Source organism: Phyllostomus discolor, chromosome 6 (genome assembly GCF_004126475.2).
Source record: "Phyllostomus discolor isolate MPI-MPIP mPhyDis1 chromosome 6, mPhyDis1.pri.v3, whole genome shotgun sequence".
NCBI lineage: Eukaryota > Metazoa > Chordata > Mammalia > Chiroptera > Phyllostomidae > Phyllostomus > Phyllostomus discolor.
In genome coordinates, this window is record NC_040908.2 from 49,610,458 (window position 1) to 49,636,266 (window position 25,809).

Consider the following 25,809-nt stretch of genomic DNA (forward strand, 5'->3'; position numbering starts at 1 on the left):
AAAAAAGTAAAGAGAAAGGAAAAACAAAGGATTAAGTTCCATAATGGGACGTGAGATCAACCTTTGCCAGGAAAAGAAATGGCGTCTCTACAAGTGGCTCCTCCCCTTTAAAATATGGGATAGAAGTTGGGTTCAGCTAGGGCTTTCCTTATTTACTGATCAAGCAGCCCTCTCTCAGGGTGTAGATTATCCAGCAGTGTAAGTCTTCAGCATTGTATCTGGAAGAAAGCCCTCTATGTTTCCAATACATGGTTTGAACTTCTCTCTTTCTAAAGGCTATTTAGGTAGAATTTGAGTGGGGAGGGTGGGGTTAAGTCAATACCTGTGATCATACGTGCATATAAATTTTTTTCCAACCATTTTTTTTTCATTAAAGGCAAACTGTATTTAACCATCTGTGATTCTCTGCAAATCTACTATCTCTAGCCTTGGTTACATTTTGTTTTATATTTCTAGTCCTGTTTCATATAAAATCATGAGCCTTCACAAAAGTATCCTACTTCATCATTACATATGGACACCCACTGTTGAGTCAGTAGTATTCCCCCTAATTAAATGTAGTCTGATCACTTGTTAACAGTGATTGATGATGTTTGAGATTTTGCTTTTATACCCTGTACCTCGGACTGTGGGAAGAGTTTCAGATTCTCTGGTTGGGGAAGGACCTGTACTATATGCCTTCTGTTTTTTAATGCAGTCAAGCAATTAGATCCACATTGCTTGAAATTATGACTCAACATATCATTTTAGGTGCTTGACAAGTAACCATTTGCACCTCTGGTTCTGTTAACTTTTCTGTTCTTTACATGGGTTCATCTCTAGGTGAATGAAGCTTTTGACATAGTTTCAATATTGACAGTCCAATATTCTAGACCAAATCTATTTGATAGAGCTTTCTGCAGTGATAGGAATATTCTATATCTGCACTGTCTGGTATGGTAGCCACTATTTACATGTGATTAACTAAGCACTTTGATGTGCTTATTGCAACTGAGGAAGTAAATTTTAAATTTTATTTAATTTTAATTAGCTTAAATTTAGATAGCCACAGTGACTTTTTGGAGCCCTATTTTTGCATGTGATGTTGAAAACTGTTCGTTAATACTATTCAAAGATTTCAAATCTGATATAATGTGGGCTGCTAAACACTTGGTAAAAAAAATAGCTAGTGACTACCACTGTTCATTTAATTTTGGCTTACTAAGTTTCAAGACACACACACACACACACATTTTTAAAAGTGAGGTGCATTCATATCCCTCTTTAATTATTTAGCGTTAGACTCTAGAACATTTTCTCTTAAGGAGGACCCCTTCTTTACTGACAGCCAAGCTAAAATAATTATTACTTGGTGTTGTTTTCTATCCCTAGCAGCTTAAGAAAAAGACTTGGCAAAGACTATAAGACAAAAACCTTCATATATAATAGTTTATACAGTATGTCAGCTGACACTATTAATGTTTTATTGCAAATATTCTTATTAAAAAGAGTAAAAAGTATGTAAACATTAAAGTATTTGGTAAGAAAACAAAAACAGATCTTTGATATTAATGTGAAGAACTAATTATCAATTTTTCAAATAAGAACACAACCTACTTGTTACTAAAGAAATTATTAATTGTTTGTGGGTGACACAAGCAATGAACCAATGGACAAGAACCTATAATAATTCCAATGTGATCAGTTTATATAAGTGAAATTAAATAACTCATGAATATACTCAAAACTACTTATCTTTCCTCCCAAGATTTGAAAAAATTCAATTAGTAAAATACTTTAAGATTGGTATTTACATGTTTTAATATATACAGGGTAAGGAACCTCTGGTGCAGCAAGTAGGAGAAAATCAAAAGCATCGTGTGAGATATAATTATAGCCAAATATAAAAATAAGAAATGTAGCCTCTTGATGCAGCTAAACTATTGTATTAGAAACACTTAAAACTGCAGTTCTGGGGGATAAAGAAGGTGGAAGCATTTAAGATCTTCCTTTAAATTAACCAGGAGAATGAATTTTGAAAGAACAAAAGCAATTTGTAAACCTATAGACATATTACTGGGAAGAAAAACTATCAATGAATTCCAAAAGTTAAATCTAATTGGAAAATATCTAACTTCAAAGAAAAAAGTTCTGGTTTCAATTAAGTTTTTTTTTTGGTCCATTTCATAAAAGACATTTTTATTCTTTTTCCAAATGGGTATTTATTATATGTACAGATACATAAAAGTGATTGCCATTTTTCTTTAAAACATACTAAAAATATACATTAACCACAAAAAAGTATTCACTTTGACTGGAAAGACAAAGAGCATGGCTATTTTCAAAATGACGGTAAACACAAGAAGCCAACATATATAAATCATGACAAGTGTACATCTCATTTTTGACAAAAATAAGTTCTATTTTACATTAATGCTTTATTACCAGCTTCTATGACATCCTTCAACTTTATTTACAATTACTATGAAACTTCTATTAGCATGTGTAACTCAAAGGCACTCAATTCAGAGGTTATAAAGTCCTGAGCTTAAGTAGGAAATAGGATTCCCAACCAAAATTTGAACATAAATACTTCTAAAGATTAGACTATGAAATGTTTAAAGTGTGATGTTTGATACATAAATAATCTTTGACACAATAATAAAGTTGTACAGCATGTCAAAGAAGAGACCATGTAAGGCAAAGCAATATACTCAGAGTCACACTGACTTCTCCCATTCCAGTTCATCTGAAAGTCTGAAACTGATTTATTGTTGTTGTTGTGGTTAAAAGACTAAAAAAACAAAATTAAAATAGCATACAAACGGGTAAGTTAAATAAAAAGTTTCCTCAGCTTAGTCTCCAAAGCCATGAAAAAAGTATTTAATGACTAAAAACAACTACATATTAGAAGGATATTAGGAGGAATCATAAAGAGCAATTGAAAAAATTTAAATGACAGCTTTAAATACATCAACTGAAAGATCATTGATAATTGGCCTTTCAAATTGTTTCTTTAGTCTTCTTTCAGACAAACAAAATAAATTTACAGATGGATAACTGAGTACATTAACATTAGGTAGGATCAAAGTTTAAGCTAAAAATTAACTCTACATTTGGTTGCAGAGAAACATGGATTACACCTATAGTGATTTTCTACTGATAGTAAATTAAAAGCATGAGCTGACATCTTTATAGCAGAAATGGATTGACAGATATCTTCTTGGCTTCAATTTTTTTTTAATGTATGTATAGAAATGTGATGCAGAATAGTCTTCCATATTACCTGTACAGTTCATAAGGCCTTTGTCATTGTTAGTCACCTTAGATGTGAACATCATAGGGCCATTAAGTTAAAGCTGGCTGAAAAAGTTTTCAAAGTGCTACTGTTTCCAATCAATAAGATCCTCAGTTTTCTGGATTTTCTGGATGACGATTATTTTCAGTTCTTTTTTCTGGTGATATATACAGGAAATTACAGCAGATATACAGAGGGAAGATCAGAAGCCTGCTGTCCAAATTCATCACTACTTGTTCCTATAAAACAAATTTGTTGCTTTAATGACAAGAAGGTAAATATTAAAAACCAACAAACCAACTAACATAAAACCGAATTCTTGAACTGAATGAACTGAAGGAAATAGTATGGTAGATAAGGGCTTGCATCTGTAGTCTGAGAGCTACTGCTCACATCTCAAAACTCCCACCCACAATCTGTGTGACCTGGGGCAAGTCACCGGCCTTGTCAACTGCAGCTTCCTCACTGTTACCTGAGTACCGTAAGAGTACCCCCTTCACAGGATTAGGTGAGACCATGACACAGAGGGCTCAGCAAAGCCAGCCATGTATGAAGTACTCAATAATAGTAGCTGTTTTCATCATTGAAAAATTTCTATCAAGTACCTACATATTTTATGAACAGATAAGAGTCCAGAACAGGTAAGAGTCCAGAAATATGTAGACTTCTCATTTGACTTCAGTTTGAAACCCTTAGGTATATAGCAAACAATTAGGATGAAGGTGGGGAGTCAACAATCCTGGTTCCCATTCTTATCTAATATTTGTCACGGTTTCTAATGCAGACATGTTATCTGTCTCTTGGAATATAAAGTACCATGTAAAATCAATTTCAAATTCAGAGAGTGCCTGGAAATTCCAAAGAGAAAGGAGCTGATAATACACCTGGGAGCCAAAACTGCAACCAGCACTCACGCTACAGATCTCTGTTTGGAATCCTTTACAGCACTTGGTGAGCAAAATAAATCACCGGAGTAGGAGCAGGAGTACTGAAATGATAACTTGTACTTTTTAAATATCTGGATACATTCTCTGCAATGATATGCATCAGTTTCACCTTATATATATTTTTGAGAATATGTCACTAAACACTGTTTAAATCTAGAGTTTTAAATTTTTTACTGAAGTAGGTGCTTCTAGAATGTATTTCTGGAATAAAGAGGGACTGAAACTGGAATATTTGCATGACTAATGTAGTCTCACTTGGACATAGTTTCTGTGTTAGGAGAGCAGCAAGATATATTTGGACAAAGGAGGTTGAGAATACAAAATGTCTTCCCTGCATCCCCCAAAACAGGTGCAAATTTCTCTATATTTTCAAAAACAGGGAAAGTGAGTAAGATAGGTAAGATGATGGGTCAGGTGAGGCAATCACCTGGGCTGATGGTGCTAAGGGACAGCAGAGAGGAATGATGTCAAATCACAGGTAGCCTTTTGCTTCCTGAGTCACCATGGTATGGTCAGAGTTTGTAGCAATATATAACCCAAGTGAAGGCATATTTAAAAATGGACTCCCTGTCTCACTTCTTTTTTAAAAAAAATATTTTATTTATTTATTTTTAGAGAGGGAAGGGAGAGAGATAGAAAGAGAGAGAGAGAGAGAGAGAGAGAGAGAGAGAGAGAGAAACATCAATGTGCGGTTATGGCCTGCAACCCAGGAATGTACCCTGGCTGGGAATCGAACCTGGGACACTTTGGTTCCCAGCCCGTGCTCAATCCACTGAGCTATGCCAGCCAGGGCCCTGTCTCACTTCTTGAATGTCTTACCAGATTACTTTTTTTGGCCACCCACCCCTTAAATACCAGTGTTCCTGTAGGTTATCTCATCCAATCATTATTTCTAGCCCAGGCATTGCCTGAAAACTCTAGATCCAATGACCTACCCGCCTATCAAATTTTCACCTCAATGCTTCCCCTCTTTTAAAAAAGGATTTTGTTTTTAGAGAGGGGAGGGAGGGAGAAACAGAGGGAGAGAAACATCAATGTGTGGTTACCTTTTGTGTGGTTGGGCAGCCAATGTGTGGTTGCCCAATTGGGGGCCTCGCCCACAACTCAGGCATGTGCCCTGACTAGGAACTAAACTGACGACCCTTTTGTTCACAGGCTGGCACTCAATCCACTGAGCCACACAAGCCAGGGCAATATCTTTAAACTAAATATACCTAAACTGAATTCATCATGTCTTCATCCTCACTTTAAGTTACATTCATTTTCATTTCCACAATTCAAATCTCAGGAAATACTACTATAAATCAAGTTGCCCAAGTCAGAAAACCAGGATTACTTTTGACCACTTCCTTTCTTACCCTCACAATTAGGAACCATATTCTTTCAACTGCACTGCTTTGTTTCTAGAACCCATCAACACTTCTTCATCGCCACTGCTACCTTCTGTAAGTTAAGGTTCTCATCATTTACCTGGATTATAGCAATAGCTGCTAAATTGTCTTCCTGCCATTATCATGTCTCTCATCCTTCTTACACAGGCTGAGAGGTCCTTCTTAATGCAGATCTAGTTAGCAGAGTCTTATAAGATGGATAGTTATAAAATATGCAAAAAAATCACTAGCTTTCCTACATGTCATCAAAAACTGTTAGAAAAAAGGATTCATTTTTCATATTAGCAATTAAAATTTAAATACTTAGCATTATACTTCCAGGAAATATACAGGGATAATATGGGGGAACAAATGATAAATTTTAGAGACCTAAGAGAAAACTAAATAAATGTAGGAAAAAACATATTCTAGAAAGATATTAATTTTCCCCAAATTACTGTATATATTTAATAAATATAAATCTAAGTCCTCTTGTAACAGTGGAAAATCGTTATGGTGGGAAACTGTAATCCACCCACCATTCTTTTGACATTGTTTGTAAGTGTTAACTCTAATATGTGTCTTACACAGGAACAGCATGTTTGTATGTGAATCCTAGGAACTAACTTCAAAAGACAGACTCCCAACTTCAGGCATCTCAGCTCCAGAAAATTTGCTGACCTTCAGCCATGAAGCCAGGACTACATGAGGCAGGGATAATGTGAAGCCAGGATGACTACACCAGCATGATGCACACCAGACCATCACTTGCCGTATTGGAATGGGCTATGCTTGTAAGCACAGAGAGAACTCTGCAACCCCCTACCTTCATCTCTTTGTTCTGTTCCCCTTTCTGCCCTTATAAAAAATCTCTGCCTCCAATGAGAGGGGGAAATGGGCTTTGTGACGTAAGTCCCCCATCTTCCACAAAATGGGCTTTGTTACATGAGTCCTCCATCTTCCAAATGGCCAGCATCCGCAAATAAACCACTTTCCTTCACATCAGCACCTGCCTCTGGAGTTCTGGCTTTCATATTGGCAGGCAGCCGGACCTGCGTTTGGTTACACTCAGGAATTTTTGAGAGGAAATGTGACAAAATGATTCTATACCCCAAACAGAATAATCGTGCACAAAGAACCCAGAGATTTTTGAAAAGAGAAGAATGAAAGTGGGTTTCATTACTAGGTATTCAAATTAATTTTAAAGTTAGTCTAAAAACAATGTGTTGCTGTCTCCACAACAAGGAAATCAATAAAACATAACAAAGTTTAGAAATGAAGCCAAGTATATAAGGATGCAGTACATGATAAAAATGGCATTTCAAATACATTGATACATCTGATACACTTTAGATATATCATAAAAATACTCAAATGTGAAAAATTAAAGGAGTAGAAAAAGCACAGATGATTATTTATATAATCTTAATTATTAGGACTAAGCATCACACCAAATGAAGAAATCATTAAATAAATAGATTGATAGATTATTTTAAGAAGTTTGAGAGATAAATGACAAAATGGGAAAACTCTAGCATATCACAGATGTTAATAACTCTCAAAATATCAAGGCTGTTAAAAATTAACAAGAACCCCTGGCTGGCGTAGCTCAGTGGATTGAGCGCAGGCTGGGAACCAAAGTGTCCCAGGTTCGATTCCAGCCAGGGTACATTCCTGGGTTGTAGGCCATAACCCCCAGCAACCGCACATTGATGTTTCTCTCTCTCTCTCTCTATCTCCGTGCCTCCCTTCCCTCCCTAAAAATAAATAAATAAAATCTTAAAAAAAAAATTAACAAGAAAACAAACACCTTAATAAAAATATAAACATAAACAGTATAAATTATTAATTTACACAGTATGTCCAATAAGCATACAAAAATGCCAACTATACCAGTAACCAAGGGAATGAAAATTAAATATAATTTGTTTTCACTTTTCATACTGGGGACGGATGAGGAAGGATGACAGTGCATGGGTGCTCGGCATGCTCTCCTGCCGGAGGGAATGCAACGTGGATGGTATTACTGGAAGGCAATTTGGTTACTAGGAAATATATACACTATCTGACAAGAGCTCTACTTCTTGGAATTGATCATTTAAAAATCAGAAAAATGTGGAAAGATATAGCATATACACTTTTTATAATAGTGATAAAACTCCCCAAAACCCCCCAAAGCAAGGATTATTTAAATAATGATATATCCAAAACAACATTATGCAGTAATAAAAATGATGTGTGGATATATATTTATTGACAAGAAAAGCAATGCACAACAAAGTGGGGAAAAAGCAGGGTACAAAATAACAGTAAGATCTAATTTTGGTATGACCTCTAAGTGGAGTTTGTATGATTTTTATTTTCACTTACATTTTCTAATTTTCCACAGCAAACATCTATAGCCTGTGTGAAACATACATATAAAATTCCCCAAATAAAGCCCTTCCATAACTCTCTACAGATCTCAGGAAAAACTTTAAACTCTGTCCACAGCCTATCATGCCCTGGCTCTGGTCCTACTCAACTCCTCCAAACCTCATTCAGTTCCTTGAATGACCCAGGTGCTCCCCTGTCTCATTATCTGACTCATGATTTGAGCCTTTGTTCAGGTACCCATTCACTTGCCAACTTCCCCAGGAGAGGAGGTTTTCCCTGAGCTGTCTTCTATTCTCCTACACCCCTAATGACCACACCTGTCCCCCAACCTCATATAAGGGTTGAGGACTGCTCCCTCAATGTTACACACTACTCTGAGCCCATCTCTACCATGCTACTTAGACCAAGATACATAATATAAATTTCTCTTTATTTCCTCTATTCCTAGCATAGAAACTAGCATGTGGTACAGACACAAATGTTTGCTGAATGAACAAATCAAGGAATGCTTGGAATACAACTACTACCTTGATCTAGTCTTGTTTTTTAAGTCTGGCTTCTTTGAGCCATGACAATATATTTTTTAAAGCTTTTATTTATTTTTAGAGAGAGGGGAAGGGAAGGAGAAAGAGACAGAGAGAAATATCAACATGTGGTTGCCTCTCACATGCCCCCGCCGTGGGGACCTGGCCCGCAACCCAGGCATGTGCCCTGACTGGGAATCCAACAGGCAACCCTTTGGTTTGCAGGCCCGTGCTCAATCCACTTAGCTACACCAGCCAGGGCTGACAATATTTTTTAATGAAGTTCTAGGTACCAGGTAAAGACAGTCATTTTCTACGCAGCTCCAGAGGGCACAATAGAGAATTCCAATAGAGCCACATTTGAACTTTATTATGTAGCTACCTTCTCAAATAGTTTCCACCACCTGAGAGAGTCAACTCCATCACCAGGGGTTGGAGGACCCTCTGTCAGAATGCTGTCACAGAGCATGCAAAGCTGCTAGAATGATCACTTCCAGTGTTCCTTGTGATGCTAAATTCTGATATTCCGTGAGAGTCTCTTTAGTTTGAGGAATATTGCTAACTTCTAATAATTTATGTGAACTATAGGCTCTGAATCCTTTAATAAAAGACCATGTTTTTTGGAATGGTGGTTAGTTTTAATAGCAATAAACTTCAGCAGTATTTTAATGGCTCTCATTTTACTTTTAGAAAATGGTTTACTTTCTCATCATGACATTTTAAAACGTTGACATGCATGTGAAAAATGAAGAAACAAATGGCTTTAGAGAATTTGGGAACATTACAGATGTCTGTTATTTCAGGAACCTATTGTGCTAGCACTGGCTGGTGTGGCTCAGTGGATTGAACACTCGCCTGTGAACCCGAAAAGTCACTGCTTTGATTCCCAGGCACATGCCTAGGTTGTGGGCCAGGTCCCCAGCTGGGGGCATGTGAGAGCAAGAGGCAACTAATCAGTGTATCCTCACACACTGATGTTCTTCTCCCTCTCTTTCTCCCTCCCTTCACTTTTCTCTAAAATAAATAAATAAAAGAAACCTATTGTGCTAGAGGATAATGTTCTCTTAATATTCAGGAACTATATAGAAACCTACTGGATTGTCTTCAAGGTATCTGGTATCAATGTATAAATAAATGCACTTACAAACACGGTAGATGAAGCAATTAAGATTCATAACTTTTTGAAGATAATATTTAGGATAAACAATTATTGCCCTTTTAAAGATTTTCCCTGCCCCTCAAAATCAAATTGTGTGGAGATTTTGGTCTCAGTTGCACTTCCAGCGGAATGTGGTAAACTGTGCAGAAGTAAACATGGTACTTCCATCTTTACCTTCAAAAAAACTTTCAAACCAACCTTAAATCAAATGTTAATTCTACTTAATTTTAATTCTAATTAAGATAAGAGGCTTCAAAAGACAAATACTATAATCAAACAACAGAAAAGCAGTCAAACATACCTGATCCTTTTCAAGTGTAAGTACTTGATAGCCAGTTGTTCTACTACATATTAGTTTTCCACTACTATCAAAAGAGGCCAAACGTAATCTACAATAAAAAAACCCCACAAATATAAAATAAACATACAAATTTTTAAACCACCATTTAAATAAGCCTTCCCTCACTTTAGTATTTAATTTTGTCTTCCATATTCTCTAAGTCTTTTATGTTTGATAAAACTTTTAAAAAGTCTTTTCAAACTATAAACTGATTCCATTTAGATTTACAAGTTTGTGCTATTACATATACCTTAGATAAAAAAAAACTTATAAGTACCTTTTTATTGTAGTATATACATAAAATTTACCATTTTAACCACCTTTAAGTGTACAGTTGGCATTAAATACAATTTCTGCAATCATCACCACCATCCATCTCCCAAACTTTTTCATTCATCCCACCAGAAATATTCTGTACTCAGTAAACACGAATTCCCTACTTCTCCTTACCCCAGCCCCTGACAACCACTATCCTACTTTCTGTCTCGATAAACTTGTCTACTCTAGACCCCTTGTGTGAGTGGAATAATGTCCTCCATTAATTAGCAGAATGTCCTCAAGGTTGCACGTGTCAGGATTTCCTTCCATTTTAAGGCTGAATAATATTCCATTGTATGGACTTGCCACATTTTATCTGTTCATCTGTCAATGGACACTGGGTTGCTTCTACCTTTTGGCTATTGTGAATAATGCTATAATGAGTATACAAATCTCTGTTCAAGTCCCTGCTTTTAATTATTTTGTGTAAATACCCAGAAGAATTGCTGGATCTCACGGTAATACTATTTAATTTTTGAGGAAATGCCATACCATTTCCCACAAAAGATGCACCATTTTACATTCCTACCAGCAATGTACAAGGGTCCAGTTTCTCTACATCCTCACCAACACTGCTTTGTTTCCAACAATAGCCATCCTATATGGCTGTGAGGTAATACCTTATTGTGGTTTTGATTTGCATTTCCCTGATCAGTGGTGCTGAGCATCTTTTCATGTGCTTATTGACCATCTGTCTGTCTCCTATGGAGAAATGTTTATTTTAGTAAGTCCTTTGCCCATTTTTAAATCTGGCTGTTTGTTTGCTTTTTTGGTTGTGAAATTTTAAGACTTTTTTTATATTTCTGGATATTAACTCCTTATCAGATGCATGGTTAGCAAATATATTATCTCACTCTAATGGGCTGTGTTTTCACTCTGTTGATAATGCCCTTTGGTGCAGTTTTTAATTCTGATGAAGTCCAATCAACCTTTTTCTTTCACTGCTTATGCTCTGGTGTCACACTGTAGAAATCACTGATAAATCCAATGTCAATGTGCTTTTCCCCAATATTTTCTTCCAAGAGTTAGTTTATAGTTTTAGCTCTCATGTTTAGGTCTTTGCTCCATTTTGAGTTAATTTTTGTATATGGTATATGGTAAGTACAAACATGGGACTTTAAGAAAAATTTGTTCATTAAGCTATTTTCCAATTTGTCAGCATCCTCTCCAGAAAAATATTGCCAGCTCAACTATCAGATAAAACTGGACATATTAAATTTTATAGAATGTGAAGGATAATACCAGGCATGTTTTTGTGGAAAAATACCTTGCTGTGTTTCCAGTATGAACCTCTCATTTGATAGGAATAGCAGCAAGGCAGCAGCTTCAGCTTCAGCTTCAAGCCATGTATCGATCCTGTATCATTCATATTATAGCCTGTTTTTTCTCCCTGACACACTAGATCTAGATCTTATGATTTTGATTATTAATACATTATAGGAATGGGGTCTTATCATTTCCTTGCACATTCATATATATTGTAGTTTATCAAATTTCTACCATTATTGGTGTAAATTATCAAGGTTTTATTTTATTTTTTAATATTTCTTTGGGAATGAGGAACGGAGTGGGGAAATCTCAACCTACCTAAATGCTATGCTCCTTCGAGGTTGTAAACTGACAGATCCACTACATGGCTGATTCAGTGTATTGCGTTTGAAAATGATGTATCGATTGGTATAAGTTACAAGCAGGTCAAAGCCGAAGTTAAAACCTGTCCACCGCCAGCAGTACTAAGAAATACAAAAGAGAAAGATTTACTTCAGTTTATCATGCTAGCAAATTAAAGTTAAAAATATTTTTTCTCTAACTTATTCCAAACATTTCTCTCTCATGGGTCCATAATTTTTGTCAGTGTCTTTCCCTTAAGGCTTCCCACACAGAATATATCTGTAAATACACATAGAGGTTTACCATACAGATATAATATATATCAAAGGCAAAAAAAGCAGCCTTTATGATCATTGTTCCTTAAAGTACTTTCCTAATACTGCCTCTTCATGACCTATTTAATTGTATCTCCATGTTGTAATTCTACCATAAGTAATATGGCTTTTCACTATAACTCTAAGGTACAGTTTAGAGGACCAAGAGTCTAGATGGAGATAGTAAGAATCCATTAAATCTACCTTGCTTTAAAATACTCTAAAATACCTTAAGTAACACCAACAGATATACAACTGAGTAATTTTACATACCATCATAAGATTCATGTGTATGTTTATTCTAATATTTAATAATGAAAGACTATTAATATTAAGTAAGATGGTATGGTACAGTGAAGTAAAGTTAGGGCTTCAAGTATCTGGCTGACACTCTGAATTACAACACTAATTCAACAGTTCACTGATTTATAGAGCACATATTACGTGCCAGGTACTGCTCTAGGTATTGAAGAAATAGCAGTAAATTAGGTTTCTGTCTTAGTAGAATACGTATTTTAATATGTTTATATGTTTGTGTGGAAGGAGTGGATAAATAATACACAGAATGAAATGGAATAGAAGGGAACAGAACAGAATGTTAGGAGAGAGAACCTGGTAGAGGAGCGGGGCTTGCTGGTTCAGACAGGTGGTAGGGAAAGTCTAGGGAGATACTAGGTGAGTGGAGTCCTGAGTCAACTAAGAAGTGGATTAGGTAGCTATCTGGGGAAAGAGTGACTTCAGTAGAACAGCAAGTACAAAGCTGTGGAGGGAAAAACATGCTTGGCACATAGGAGGAATAACAACAATGGCTATGTGGCTAGAGCAGCAGCTGAGGGGGACAGAAGCTGGAGATGAGTTCAAAAAGTCTGTCAGGGGCCAGAAAATGTAGTGCCTAGTAGTCCACGATTAGGAAAAGTTTGGATTTCTTCTAAGAGTGGTATGAGGCTAAAGGAAAGTTTGAGGGAAGGAACTGACATGATCTAACTTGCATTTTAGAAAGATGACTTTGGCTGTCGTGTGGAAAATGCAATGTAGAAGAACAAAAGTAAAAACAGGGAGGGAGAGCAGTTATGAGGCTGCCACAACAGCCCAGGCAGGAGAGAAGGTTGGCTTGGACTTGGTGGTAGTGGTAGACATGTGAAGAATGTATTTTGAAGGTAGAGCCCAGAGGAATTCTTATGGACACCGGGTACAGTATGAAAGAAAGAAGAATCCAAAATTTGGAGCTTATGCAATATGAATAGAGAAGCCATTTATGGGTTGGAGGATATTTAGGAAGGAAGAAGTTTAGGGATGAAAATGGAAGAGTTCAGCTTGGGGTTCTTGGGATATGTGAGATGCTATTAGAATTCTAAAAAAGATGTTAAGTGAGTAGCTGGATATATGAATCTGGAGTTAGAAGTCATCGGTATTAAGTCATGGAACAAGGTGAGATCACTTAGGGATGAGCACAGATAGGGAAGAAGTCCAAGTACTGAGCCTTTAGTCACACCAACATTTGTTCAGAAAGAGAAGAAGGATCTAACAAAGACTCGGGAGCAGTCAGTGAAGTAGGAAGAAAATCGGTAAAGTCTGCAGTCCTGGAAGTCCAAAGGAGAATATCTCCAAGAAGAAGTGTGATGTGTCATATTGCCAAATGCTTTCTGAAGACTATAAACTAACTACCTGATTTGGCAATGTGGAAATCACTGGTGACAGTGGCACAGCAGCTTCACTAGAGTTTACTACAGTAAATAAATTGGAATGGATTCAAGAGAGCATCAGAAAACAGGAAGTAACCCTGGCCGGTGTGGCTCAGTGGATTGAACATCAGCCTGTGCACCAAAGGGTCGCTGGTTCCATACCTAGTCTAGGGCACATGCCTGGGTTGCAGGCCAGATCCCTGGTTGGGGGATGTGTGAGGGAAAACCCCACATTGGTGTTTCTCTCCCTCTCTTTCTCCCTCTCTTACCTTCTCTAAAAATAAATAGATAAAATCTTAGAAAAAAGAAAAGAAAACAGGAAGTAGAGACAACAAACACATTCAACTTTTTCTCTAAGAGTTTTGCTTCAAAGGGGTGTAGAGAAATGGAGTGGTAGGGAATGTGGGATCAGAATATAGTTTAAGATGGGTGATGCTGTGGCGTGTTATATGCTAAATGAGAATGATCCAATAGAAGAGAAAAATTGATGCAGGAGAGGGAGCTCTGCAGGAACAAAGCTTTTGAACAGGTGAGAAGGGGTGAAGTCCAGGAGGGGATGGGCCAGGATAGAAGCAGAGGGTTCATCTATTCTAATAAGAGGAAAAGCATGGCACATAGCTACAGATGCAGCTAGAGTGGTAGAATTATTGGTAGGAGGATGTACAGATTCTCTTCCTCTTGATTTTACTTTCCACATGAAGGAGTAAGGTCATCAATAAGAATGGGGGTAGTAACACTGCTCTTTTGGGAAAGTATGAGAGTTACTGAAAGACTGGGAGGATAAATTCACTAGGGAAATTGAGAAGGATCACCATGTGACACTAAAGACCTGCTTAAAATTTATAGGCATCTGCTGGGGAATGTTTAGTCACATTCATCTGTTTGGAAGCAGGCAAGGAGTGCATGGAAAGTTGGGATTTTAATAAGAATTGGGGTTTAGCTGAGTGAATTTGACAGAGGGACATTAACAGTACAAGCCAAGGGATCAATTTTAAGAGGGAACACAGACTATAAGTAAAGAAAGATGTAGGGATGTGGTGAGAGGGTGAGGGGGAAAAGGTAGTAAGCACAATGTACTGTACATCTCAGTGGAGTTAAAAAAACTATTGACTGGAGTTAGGTTCTAGAGGAAGAAGGCTAAAAAGATAATAGGAGGTAAAGTCTAAAAATGGCATGCTTGAAACGGAGATTTTGAAGAGGGTGGAGATTTAAAAAATGTAGTTCCTGCCCCAGAGTGGATTGTAAAATCAATTTAATGAATCACAATCAGCTTTACAAAACCTGTTTTTTAATCCTCACCTGAGGACATGTTTTCATTGCTTTTAGAGAAACATCAATGGGAAAGAGAAACATCATTTGGTAGCCTCCCATAAGCACCTGGACTGATGATCATACATGCCAAGACAGGGGATCAAACATGCAACCTCGGTTTGTACCCTGACTGGGAATTGAACCCACAACTTTGTGGTTACAGGACAACATTCCAACCCACTGAGCCACACCGACCAGGGCACAATCAGCTTTTTAAAGATTTTATACATTTATTTTTTTAAAGACAGGGAAAGGGAGGGAGAAAGAGGAGAGAAACATCAGTGTGTGAGGGAAACATCAATCTCTTGTACACCCGCAACTGGGGACCTGGCCTGCAGCCCAGGCATGTGCCCTAACTGGGAACCCAATCAGCAACCTTTTGGTTCCCAGGCTGACGCTCAATCCACTGACCACACCAGCCAGGGCTAATCAGCTTTATAAAAATTTAAATAGAAAATAGGATCTTTGGACACAGCAGCAGTATTGATTCATAACACTTTTGTTTCACTTATATACATTTATATTGCTTGGTAATGAAAAAATGTAATTCTTAATATGGGTAGCAATTAAAGGGTCTGAATGCCTTTGATTTAGGGTAATTGTAAAATAGAATAAATTTTAACACTACGTAACATTTCCCATATAATTGCTTATTTATCTTAATTTCTGTATTGCTGAGGGATCCTCTTCTCTTCTCTTTTATCTGGACCCATAAAGTTTAACACTCTGATGTAAGGCTGAATAATCAACCACCACTGAATGTATAACTTCTTGTCCAGGAGATCATGCTACAGAAACTGTATCAAAAAACTCTTCTGGGTTATGATAGGTGTCATAATTATAACTGAAAGTGTATTTTGCACTAATAGTAGAGCAATTTTATGAGAATTATTAAGAATCACAACGCATACTTACTTCACCATCTTTGGCAAGCTTTCTACCACACCTCATGCTATTTGCCTCTAGTTCTTCCTTATTGATTTCTTGAGGCCTAGAAATATACATAAAACATGAAATCTCATAGGAAAAGGCAACTAATAATTGCAAAAGAATTGTAAGTTAAAAAGAACAGAAAAACTTGCTGCTGGATTTAAAACACAAATATTCTGTGGTGTAGATAAAATTAAGAATGCATTGATTAAATATAGTCCTCACTTTAGTAGTCCTGCAGGAGTGAGCAAATGTTCAATATCATGGACAGAGTGCTTCACGAGGGACAGTATACTTAATTATATACTTCTAGGACAAGAAAAACACCTATTCTCCCTTAGGTGAGATTCTATATTAAACTCAATAAGGATACAGATGAGAAAAACCTTTAAAAAAACGAACATTCAACATTTAAAAACTGAATACACAAAAGAAGAATGATTTATAAAGAATTTTATCTATTATAAAATGCTTTAAATCTGAATTTGATGAGTTAACTTTCATTTTTTAGTTTTTGATTTATTATTTCTGTTTCAACAATCTTATGTTTGTGCAAGATAAGTATGGTGAATCTATTTGGGAAAAGATGGGATATAAATTAAATAAAGTAGGATTAGCCAAAGAGCATATATGCATAGCCACAGACACAGACAATAGTGTGATGATGGCCTGAGGGAAGGGGAGTGAAGGTTAGGGGGAGGTAAGCAAACGGGGAGGGGGAAATAGGGACATCTACAGTAGTGTAAACAATAAAAATAAAGTTGAACTAAAAACCGTGGACAATCTCATAATCATTATCATGAATTCATACATTTTCATACACTCACTGTTTGGATATAAACATAACTAGGTCATTATTTTAGGAAGTTCTTTGGTATATAAAAGGGGTTAAAGGGCATCAAAGGCAAAAAATATTCAACTTCTTAAGACCTCTTCTATATACCACATTTGGATTATTTCTTCACCCTTTCCATACCGAGGAGCTAGTAGTAAATGTGGAAGTACTTCTGTAAACTGCAAAGCAGTATGAATTGAAAGCGATAATTTACTTTTCCATAAATATTTTGTAGGGAAACATATGCTTTTGGGTAAAGCATCTATAACCAGATGATGTTAATTGATTTTAGACTCAAACATCCTCAAAAATCTATTAATTAGAATCTGACAACACTACCACAAATAAGAAAATTAGTTTTACCTATACATAAGATGAAAATCATGCTCTATGAAAATATCATTCCAAGTAATATTTCAATATGTTGAAAGAAAATCATAATATAACACTAGGTGAAACAAAGTACATGAATTACTCAATTTCACTAATATAGCAAATGACAATTCAAATATTTCATTTATTAAATGACCAAAGAAATATTTACAAGATTAATAATGTTATAGAAATATAAGAATTAAAGCTGATTACTGTATTTTGCTGTGTATAATGCGTGCCTTTTTGCCCAAATTTTTGAGGGAAAAATAAGGATGCACATTACACATGGGTAAACATACTACAGGTATAATAATGGGCATAATAATTCCGTGTATATAGGGAACTGTTTTGGGTGGTATGGGGAATGTAGCCCAGCCTTTGATTTGGAAAACTGATGGGGAGTGAGGTTGGCACACAGGACCCAAGCCCATGGATAGGTTTTCCCATGGGGAATCAGGCCTGCATTGTACCTGGGCTGCTATGAGCATTACTTTTGTTAAAGCTCCCTCACCCTGGATTGAGGCAGCAAATGTTTACTGCGTATCTTTAAAATGGCTTCTTAAAGTCTTTGCTAAACCTCCCAAGTATGGAGTATAACCAGTTCAACCACTTTCCCCCTTGATCTGCAACATCCTTTTCTTCGAAGTAATTTGCAACATTCTTTCCTTTGTTATCTGTAAAAGGTAATCATCTACAGTGAACTTGTGCATAGTAAATGAGGACCATCCTCCATGTAATATACCCAGAAAAGCAATAAAAGCCTGTCCAGCCAGGGGTTGGGGCACTCTCACTTAGAGAGCAGCCATGCTGTCCCTTTTTCTCCACAGGACTTCTGCAGTCCGTGTGAATTTGTTCATCGCAGCCACCACACATGGACCCTGGGGGCCGGAGTCTGCATCACGTGTACAAGGTGCACAAAAATGTGGGTGCACGTTATACATGGGAGTGGTATTACACACAGAAAAATATGTGTATAATGCTCTACTTTACTCTAATAGCACTTGATGTTTCAATATTGTTACTGATCTTTCAATATAATGAATGCACTAAAAAATTTATAGGTAAAGTTTTTTTCTGATCAGCAGTGGTGTGATATAACATACTTACCCCACCTCATTGTCTTGTTCTGCCCGGAGCATGGCAAGCCATTGCTGTTTATACACAGAAGACAGCCATCCTAAAATGTAAAAATAAATAAATATAATAATAAGAATAGTAAGAAACATAGAAGAATATAAAGGAGTTAAACATTTTAAGAGGTTTATGAAATTGTTACTATTTCTAAATTCAAGTTTAGAATAGCAATAAATAAAGCTGATAGTTTGTATTTTATACATATGCTTTAACAATATGGCTTAACAATTTTCAAAGAGGTAAATGCTATTTTGCTTTTTGCCTCAGGATGGCTTCTACTTAGATTATATACATTTAAATTAGAATTTAAGTCTTTAGTTAAAAGTATATTGCTGCATTTAATAGTTTCCTTTTCATAACTCATAATAATTTTTTGATAATGTCTTAAATGAGGGAGTGGTGGCAGGCAATGGAAGGAAATAATTTTGAGAATTATCCATGAAAAATATCTACAGGACCAGTGAATAGACGTGGAGAAAGTGCTTGGGAAGAATATAGGATGACTTCCAGGATTCTGCCTTTTCTGTGAGGATGGGTTATTAATGATGTTAATTATTGATACAGGAAACAAAGGAAGAAAAAAAGGGGCAGGGATTGGGGCTGTAAGGGAAAGATATGTACTGTTTTGAACAGATGAACTGAAGCAATTAGTAGCCAGCAGTTGCATATCCAAGTATGAAACTCAGGGGAGAGGCCAGAACTGGAACCTTAACAGGAATGAAGGAGACCACTATGGGACACTGTATAGAATGAAAAGATCAATGGGCCAAAAGCACCCTTAGGAAATTAGGAGATGGGCAGAGTAAGGGAAGCTTAAAAATGAACAAGAGAAGGAACAGTGAGAGAGAGACGAAAAGGATTGGGAGAGTATATCATTTCTAAACTAAGGTAGTACTATAGAGAATTCAAAGAAAAAACTAATGATCCATGATAAAAATGCTAAAGAAGTTAAAATAAGGCCACTAGATTTTGCAGAAAGGACAATCTTAACTTTTGCTAGTTAACTGAGTAGTGAAATAGTGAGGGAAAGACAGACCAGTGAGTTGAGAAATGACTGAAAGTAAGGAGATAGAGACAGCATCTATAGGTTACTCAGAAGGTATCTTAGAAAGGAAAGAATAGTTGCTGTAGGGGGAAACTCAAGAGTCAAAGGAAGATATTTTGTTTTGTTTTGTTTTTAATAAAAGAGATCTGAGTATACTGCATAGACTGAGGGAAATTAGGTGGGGAAAAGTTTCAAGATAGAGATTATATGATAAAGCAAAATTCCAGAACAAGTAGGAATTGACAGGATTATGAACAAGGTTAAAATGAAGGCTGGCTTGAAATGGGAAGGAGCACCTCAACTTCTGGGACAGGAGGGGAAGAATGGCCTAGTGGGAAGACCAGGACTGAAAAAACATTATTGCCTGATTACCTCAAATTTACATAAAAAACAGAGAGTTTCTATGCTGATAGTGAGGTGATTAGATAGGAAGCTTGAATGGAGCGGCAGAGGTTTGATATAATTGCTAAAAAGAATGAAAAAGAGGACTGATCAAGTAAAAGTAGTGTAAGGAGTCTCCAAGATCCAGGCTTAGTGTTGAAATGTGAATTTGCAGTAGCATCAATAGAAAAGCTGTAGAATGCTCTGCAATGGTAGTTTGCAGAGAATAGAGGGTATAGGAACAAAAAAGGTTTAATTTAGTTTTAGGGTTTGCCAAATAAATAACGGGAGTTGAAGGCAACTGTGAGAGAGTGGCTGACATCTATCATGACATCCAGGGCTAAAACCAGCAAGTGAGGTCTGAAAGACTGGTTGAAAATGTAGGGCTTAAAATGGATTGGAAATCAAACAACAATGTAAAGGGAATGAGGCTGTGAACATTCTAGGTTATATATAGCCTGAAAACTATTAGATTTCTGATATTAAGAAATTCTGGATAACAAGGTTCATGGTGTTTCTATGGGTAGTGAGGGCCTAATGTTCAGCAAACCTATGTTACTGGAGTTGGGGTCAAATTACTAGGAAGGTAGAGTATTAAATGGAATGATCATATAAACTCATTATGTGACTATATAGGAGTGGAGAGATAGACAGTAAATCAGGTCCGAGTCATAAATGAATGTGGAGAAGCCAAGAGAGAAAGGCTAGAGGGTTAGTTGGATCATATGCAATAATGTTTGGAAAGGGCATTGAGGGACTAGGACTATCTGGCCTCCCACCCCTATACTGGGGCAGGGTGTCTCAGTGGAAACAAAGTCCTCTAGAGAGAAAATAGTATCCTCTGGGAGAACTAAATACATGGAGGGAAGAGATGGAAGACATGGGAGTTAGTTGATCCTAATTCCAGAGCATATAACAGAAAGGTTTTGGAGGAATGGTAAGACAGGTCAGAGGTATCGAGGGAGGGGGAAGTAGGACAAGGAGAAGAATATGGAATAAAACAGACTTAATGATCTGATGTAAGATAGATCTAATTCCTTTAAATAATGGAGTTCAATTGTGCTTGACACAGTTAAATCCTAATATAGAATATTTCTATACAGAATCCTGACTTAAGTTGGAATTAAACATATCTAAGATTTTTGACCTAAAGGTGGTCAAAATGGAGATAGTAAAATTCTCCAGAATACATACCTTTGAATAATGTTAACATGTGTTTGGCACTATTTCTAAAAAATAATGAATTTCAGCCCTGGCTGGCGTAGCTCAGTGGATTGAGCGTGGGCTTCGAACCAAAATGTCGCAGGTTCGATTCCTAGTCAGGGTACATACCTGGGTTGCAGGCCATGACCCCCAGCAACCACACACTGATGTTTCTCTCTATCTCCCTCCCTTCCCTCTCTAAAAATAAATAAGTAAAATTTTTTTAAAAAATGAATTTCAGCTAGGTAATCAAAATTATTTTAATTTATTTCAAATCTAGGATCTACTCCTATTGAAAGCACACACCAACTATCTAGATAATTTGAGTTCTGTGGCCACTTTGTAGCCCTTCACAAACAGCATAGGATAAAATTTTAATTTATATTCTGCTTTTGAAACTATAACTTTTATTGGGATATAGAAAAACCGTAAGGATAACTGTAGATGGGGTACCTTAAAATGAAAAAGAAAAAGCTCTACTATAATTTTAAGTAAAACAAAATGGCTAAAGTCTAGTCAGAAATACAGGGTCTAAATTCTTTTCAATGTTATACTGAATAAAATACTTCAGACTAAAAATACTAATACCCACCTTGCATTCCCAAAATACAAAGCTTATCCACTTGCATCACAGACATGCCTAAATTAAATTACTTTAGAATAGACTTTCTTTTTTTAACCTCTTCCAAAATTCATTTCTAAAGAACCTTAAAAAGAAGTATGATTAGAGTGGAATTGGCCTTGGTATCTCATATTGCACCACTGCTAGGGCCTGGTGTATAATACATGCTAAAACTACTATAGAGCTGCTACACTACAGGGAATATAATCTTCAGAGAAACTGTGTTTAAAAAACCCCCACAACCATGCAAATATAATACATATTCTCTCATCTTGGCTCTCTAAAATTAATATTATAAAAATAGTTTTTGTAAAATTAATAGAAAAAACAGTGTCTATAGACCTATTTAAGAGTAATTTTATAAAAATGCATTCCTTTCAAATATACCAGAAATAGGTCACTCGTTCATTTCTAGGTTTGCTTTACATTAAATACCTTTCTAAATAAGTATACAAAGTATACAGATTACAAGGACAATTTATATACACACAGCTATATAAAAAATTGAAGTAACAGATAATTACAACTTTTCAGATAAACCCATTACTAATGTTTACAAATTTACAAATAAATCTTGAAACAGAAATTCTATTTTATACTTCTTCTATGCATATATGGTACTAAACTGAGTCTTATGTAAGCATTAGAAATTTAACTTAGAATATTAAATTATTGTTTCAAAAAATTTAAATTATAATTAGCAAAGATATTACATTGGCTTTGACATGAGGTTTAAGACTAGAATAATAAAAAAGAAAACAAGCAGATTTAAGGAGTATTAATAGAAAAAGTAGTTATAACCTTTACATAATTCTACAAAAACCATTTTTAAAAGTATGATCCAAAATAGTGTACTAGTTATTCAAATTAAAGAACACCCATATAACAGAAAACTATATGGTTACTTAAGTATTATGGAGAGTATTTAATGATATGGAAAAATACCCAAGATATATAATGTGAACACAGAAAATTACCTCCAAGTATGATTCATTCAGCTTTCAGTATAAAAATCTGTACCTTCTTGGGATTAAGGATAATTTCTATTAATTATTATTTTCTATGATAAACATTACTATTAGAATCAGGTAGATATTAGTTAAAATCATAACTTCATCATATTCTCTTACCTGAAGGTACTAGAGAATCTTGTTCAATAATCCTTGCAGAGGCCAAATCACTGATAATGTACTGTAACCTCAAATGTCTGAATACTGACACAAATGGTTTTCCTTGCTCAGTTTCAAGAAAGGTCATACCTTCAAAATCTATAAAAAACAGTTTAAGTTAAATAGCCATTCTTTTCAAATATACTAATTAATTTTTTCTTAAATGGTTTTATGCTTCAAGAATACACACATGTACATCTATTGGAATACAAACCAGCCAATTTCAAAGTTTTCAAGGATTTTATAAACCTCAGGTATATGCATAAAAACTTGGGAAGATTTAGAAAAAAGCTCCAGGAAATTGACTTTGGTCCTAAGCAGACCCTTACAATTCAGCTGTATACCTTTCTGTGGTTTGGAGCTTACAGTGCAACAAGGGCAAAAGGAATGCTTGAGAATGATACTTAGGATTGCAGTATCTCTTCAGGATACCCTTTCCATGGCAATGAAAACACCAGTGGAGCGAGCCCTGCCTAGTGTGGCTCAGTGGACTGAGTGCTGGCCTGTGAACCAAAGGGCTGCTGATTTGATTTCCAATCAGGGCACATGCCTGGGCTGCAGGCCAGGTCCCCAGTGGGGTCGGGATTCCATGAGAGGCAACTACACATTGGACACTTGGACAACCATCCAAGAGGCAGTTTCTCTCTGTCTCTTTCTCCCTCCCTTCCCCTCTCTCTAAAAATAAATAAATAAAAACATTTAAAAAAAAGTCCAGTGGAACTCTAGAGCCCAAATGCCTCACTCAAAGGTCTTCAAAAGACATACAGGTCATTAAATGTCTCTTGGGATTCTTCTAACTTATGCTTTAGCTACATGTGATGAACACTAGTTAATTTATTAATTCTCTATTCAAATACAAAATAACATACATAGACATTGGAGTCATAGATTTGTGATATGTGGGTGGTATTTATTGTTAAAATAATTCATGTTTAATAAATACGTGGCTTAACCAGTCAAGATGGTGGAGGAGGTAGATGCAGTACTCGAATCCTCCCACAACCACATCGAAATTACAGCTAAACTACAGAACAGTTATTATTCAGAACCACCTGAAACCTAAACAGAAATCCTACAGCTAAATATGTAAAAAAGAAGCCACACAGAGACTAGTCAGAGGGGAGGAGACATGGAATGGGGTGGTCTTAAATCCACAAGTGGCAGATAAAAATCAGGAGGGATATCTTGGATGCTGAGTCTTCCCTAAGGAGTGAGGGGTCCCAGACCCATAGCAGGCCCCATAGCCCAGGATTCCATTGCCAGGAAGAGAAGTCTCCATAACTGCTAGCTGTAAAAACCAGCTTGGATTGTGGCTGAATGAGACAGAGGGCTTCTGGAGTCACAGGTGTTTCTCTTAAAGGGACAGTACACGGACTTAGTCTCACTTGCTCTGAATTCCAGCACTGGGGGACCAGGGACATACTGAGAAGAACTGAGTGGTCTGGCATCATGGTGAGAGCCAAAGGAGCAGCTTTCTCCTAAACAGAAGTGCTGGCAGATGCCATTGTTCCTTTTTTGCACCATCCTCCCAAAGAGCTGGCAGGCGAGAGCCCTATCTGAGTCTTCGTCAACCTAACTTAAAGACCCCACCACCCTCAACTTGCAGGTCCATCCAAGTCATTTCCAGTGTCTTTTCCATACAAATAACCTATCTAGGTTCATGCTTTGGGCTTTCCTAAAATCCCTCAAACAAGTGGCATCTGGCCTTGGCATGCCATGTACCTCTCACTAAATGGACCCAGGCCTGACACTAGCAGCAGCTGGCCTTAGTTGCTGCTTGGCCTCTCCTGGGCACCTCCAAGCCCAGCATATGTAGCTGCCATCTGCAGATCACTTTTTCACTCATGGTAGGTGGCACCAGGCAGGGCACAGGTGGCAGGTGACCTTGGCCTGAACCTCCCGGGAGGCCCCAGAGCCAGCACACCTGGTGGACAGCTTCAGACTAAGTCAGGGCACCACCCAACCACCTCTACAAGTGACACACTTAGGGGGCAGACTCAGTGGGCACCAGAACACTGCTGCTCTGTGGGGTCAGTCCCTGCACAGCTGATCCTTTATGGTTGTTGCAGCCAGTCCTCACTGGTTGGCCTGGGGGTAAATTCCTCCCCTTGAGGTGCCAACAGCAATCAAGGCTCAACTACAACAGGAGGGTGTACACAGCCCACATGGGGTACAGACATGGAGTGCACAGCTCTGGTAATCAGGGAGGGTATGCCACTGGACACTATAGGACACCTACTACCTTAGGCCACTCTACCAAGCCTGAGAGATGTAGCAGCTCTACTTAGTGCACAGAAACAAACACAAGGAGGCAGCCAAAATGAGGAGACAAAGAAACATGCCCCAAATGAAAGAGCTGAACAAATTCTAGAAAAAGAACTAAACAAATGGAGACAATCTACTAGATGCCTAGTTTAAAACACTGATTCTAAGGCTGATCAATGAGCTTAAGGGAAGAGTAAATGAATCTAATAAGAACATCAACAAAGAGCTAGGGAACATAAAAACAGAGATAGAAAATATAAAAAAGAACCAGTCAGAATGAAGAGTACACTAACTGAAATGAAGAATACATTACAGGGAATGAACAGTGGAGTAGATGAAGCAGATCAAATCAGAGATTTAGAAGATAGGGAAGCAGAAAACGCCCAATTAGAACAACAAAAAGAAAAAAGAATCCCCCCAAATGAGGATAGTACAATTAGCCTCTGGGACAACTTTAAGCACACCAACATTTACATCATGATGGTGGCAGAAGGAGAAGGGTGAGAGCAAGGAATTGAAAACCTATATGAAAAAATAATGATGGAAAACTTCCCTAAGCTGGTAAAGGAAATAGACACACAAGTCCAGGAAGCACAGAGTTCCATATAAGATGAATCCAAA

At 36.9% G+C, this 25,809-nt stretch overlaps 1 protein-coding gene across 2 annotated transcripts in view; it reads right to left on the bottom strand.

Annotated features, from left to right (window-relative positions):
- Positions 1-1,425: 1,425 nt before the first annotated feature.
- Positions 1,426-25,809, bottom strand: part of GMCL1 (germ cell-less 1, spermatogenesis associated) — a 57,413-nt gene continuing 33,029 nt past the window's right edge. Inside the window, exons 9-14 of one of the 2 annotated variants that reach the window (XM_028516194.2) lie at positions 22,885-23,022; positions 18,477-18,546; positions 16,145-16,220; positions 11,899-12,044; positions 9,955-10,042; positions 1,426-3,516 (exon numbers count right to left, since the gene is read on the bottom strand). In XM_028516194.2, the coding sequence (XP_028371995.1) occupies positions 3,388-3,516; positions 9,955-10,042; positions 11,899-12,044; positions 16,145-16,220; positions 18,477-18,546; positions 22,885-23,022 (647 nt within the window). In that variant the 3' untranslated portion in view covers positions 1,426-3,387. The remainder of the gene's footprint in view (positions 3,517-9,954; positions 10,043-11,898; positions 12,045-16,144; positions 16,221-18,476; positions 18,547-22,884; positions 23,023-25,809) is intronic. The other variant, XM_036028127.1, reaches the window with a different exon arrangement.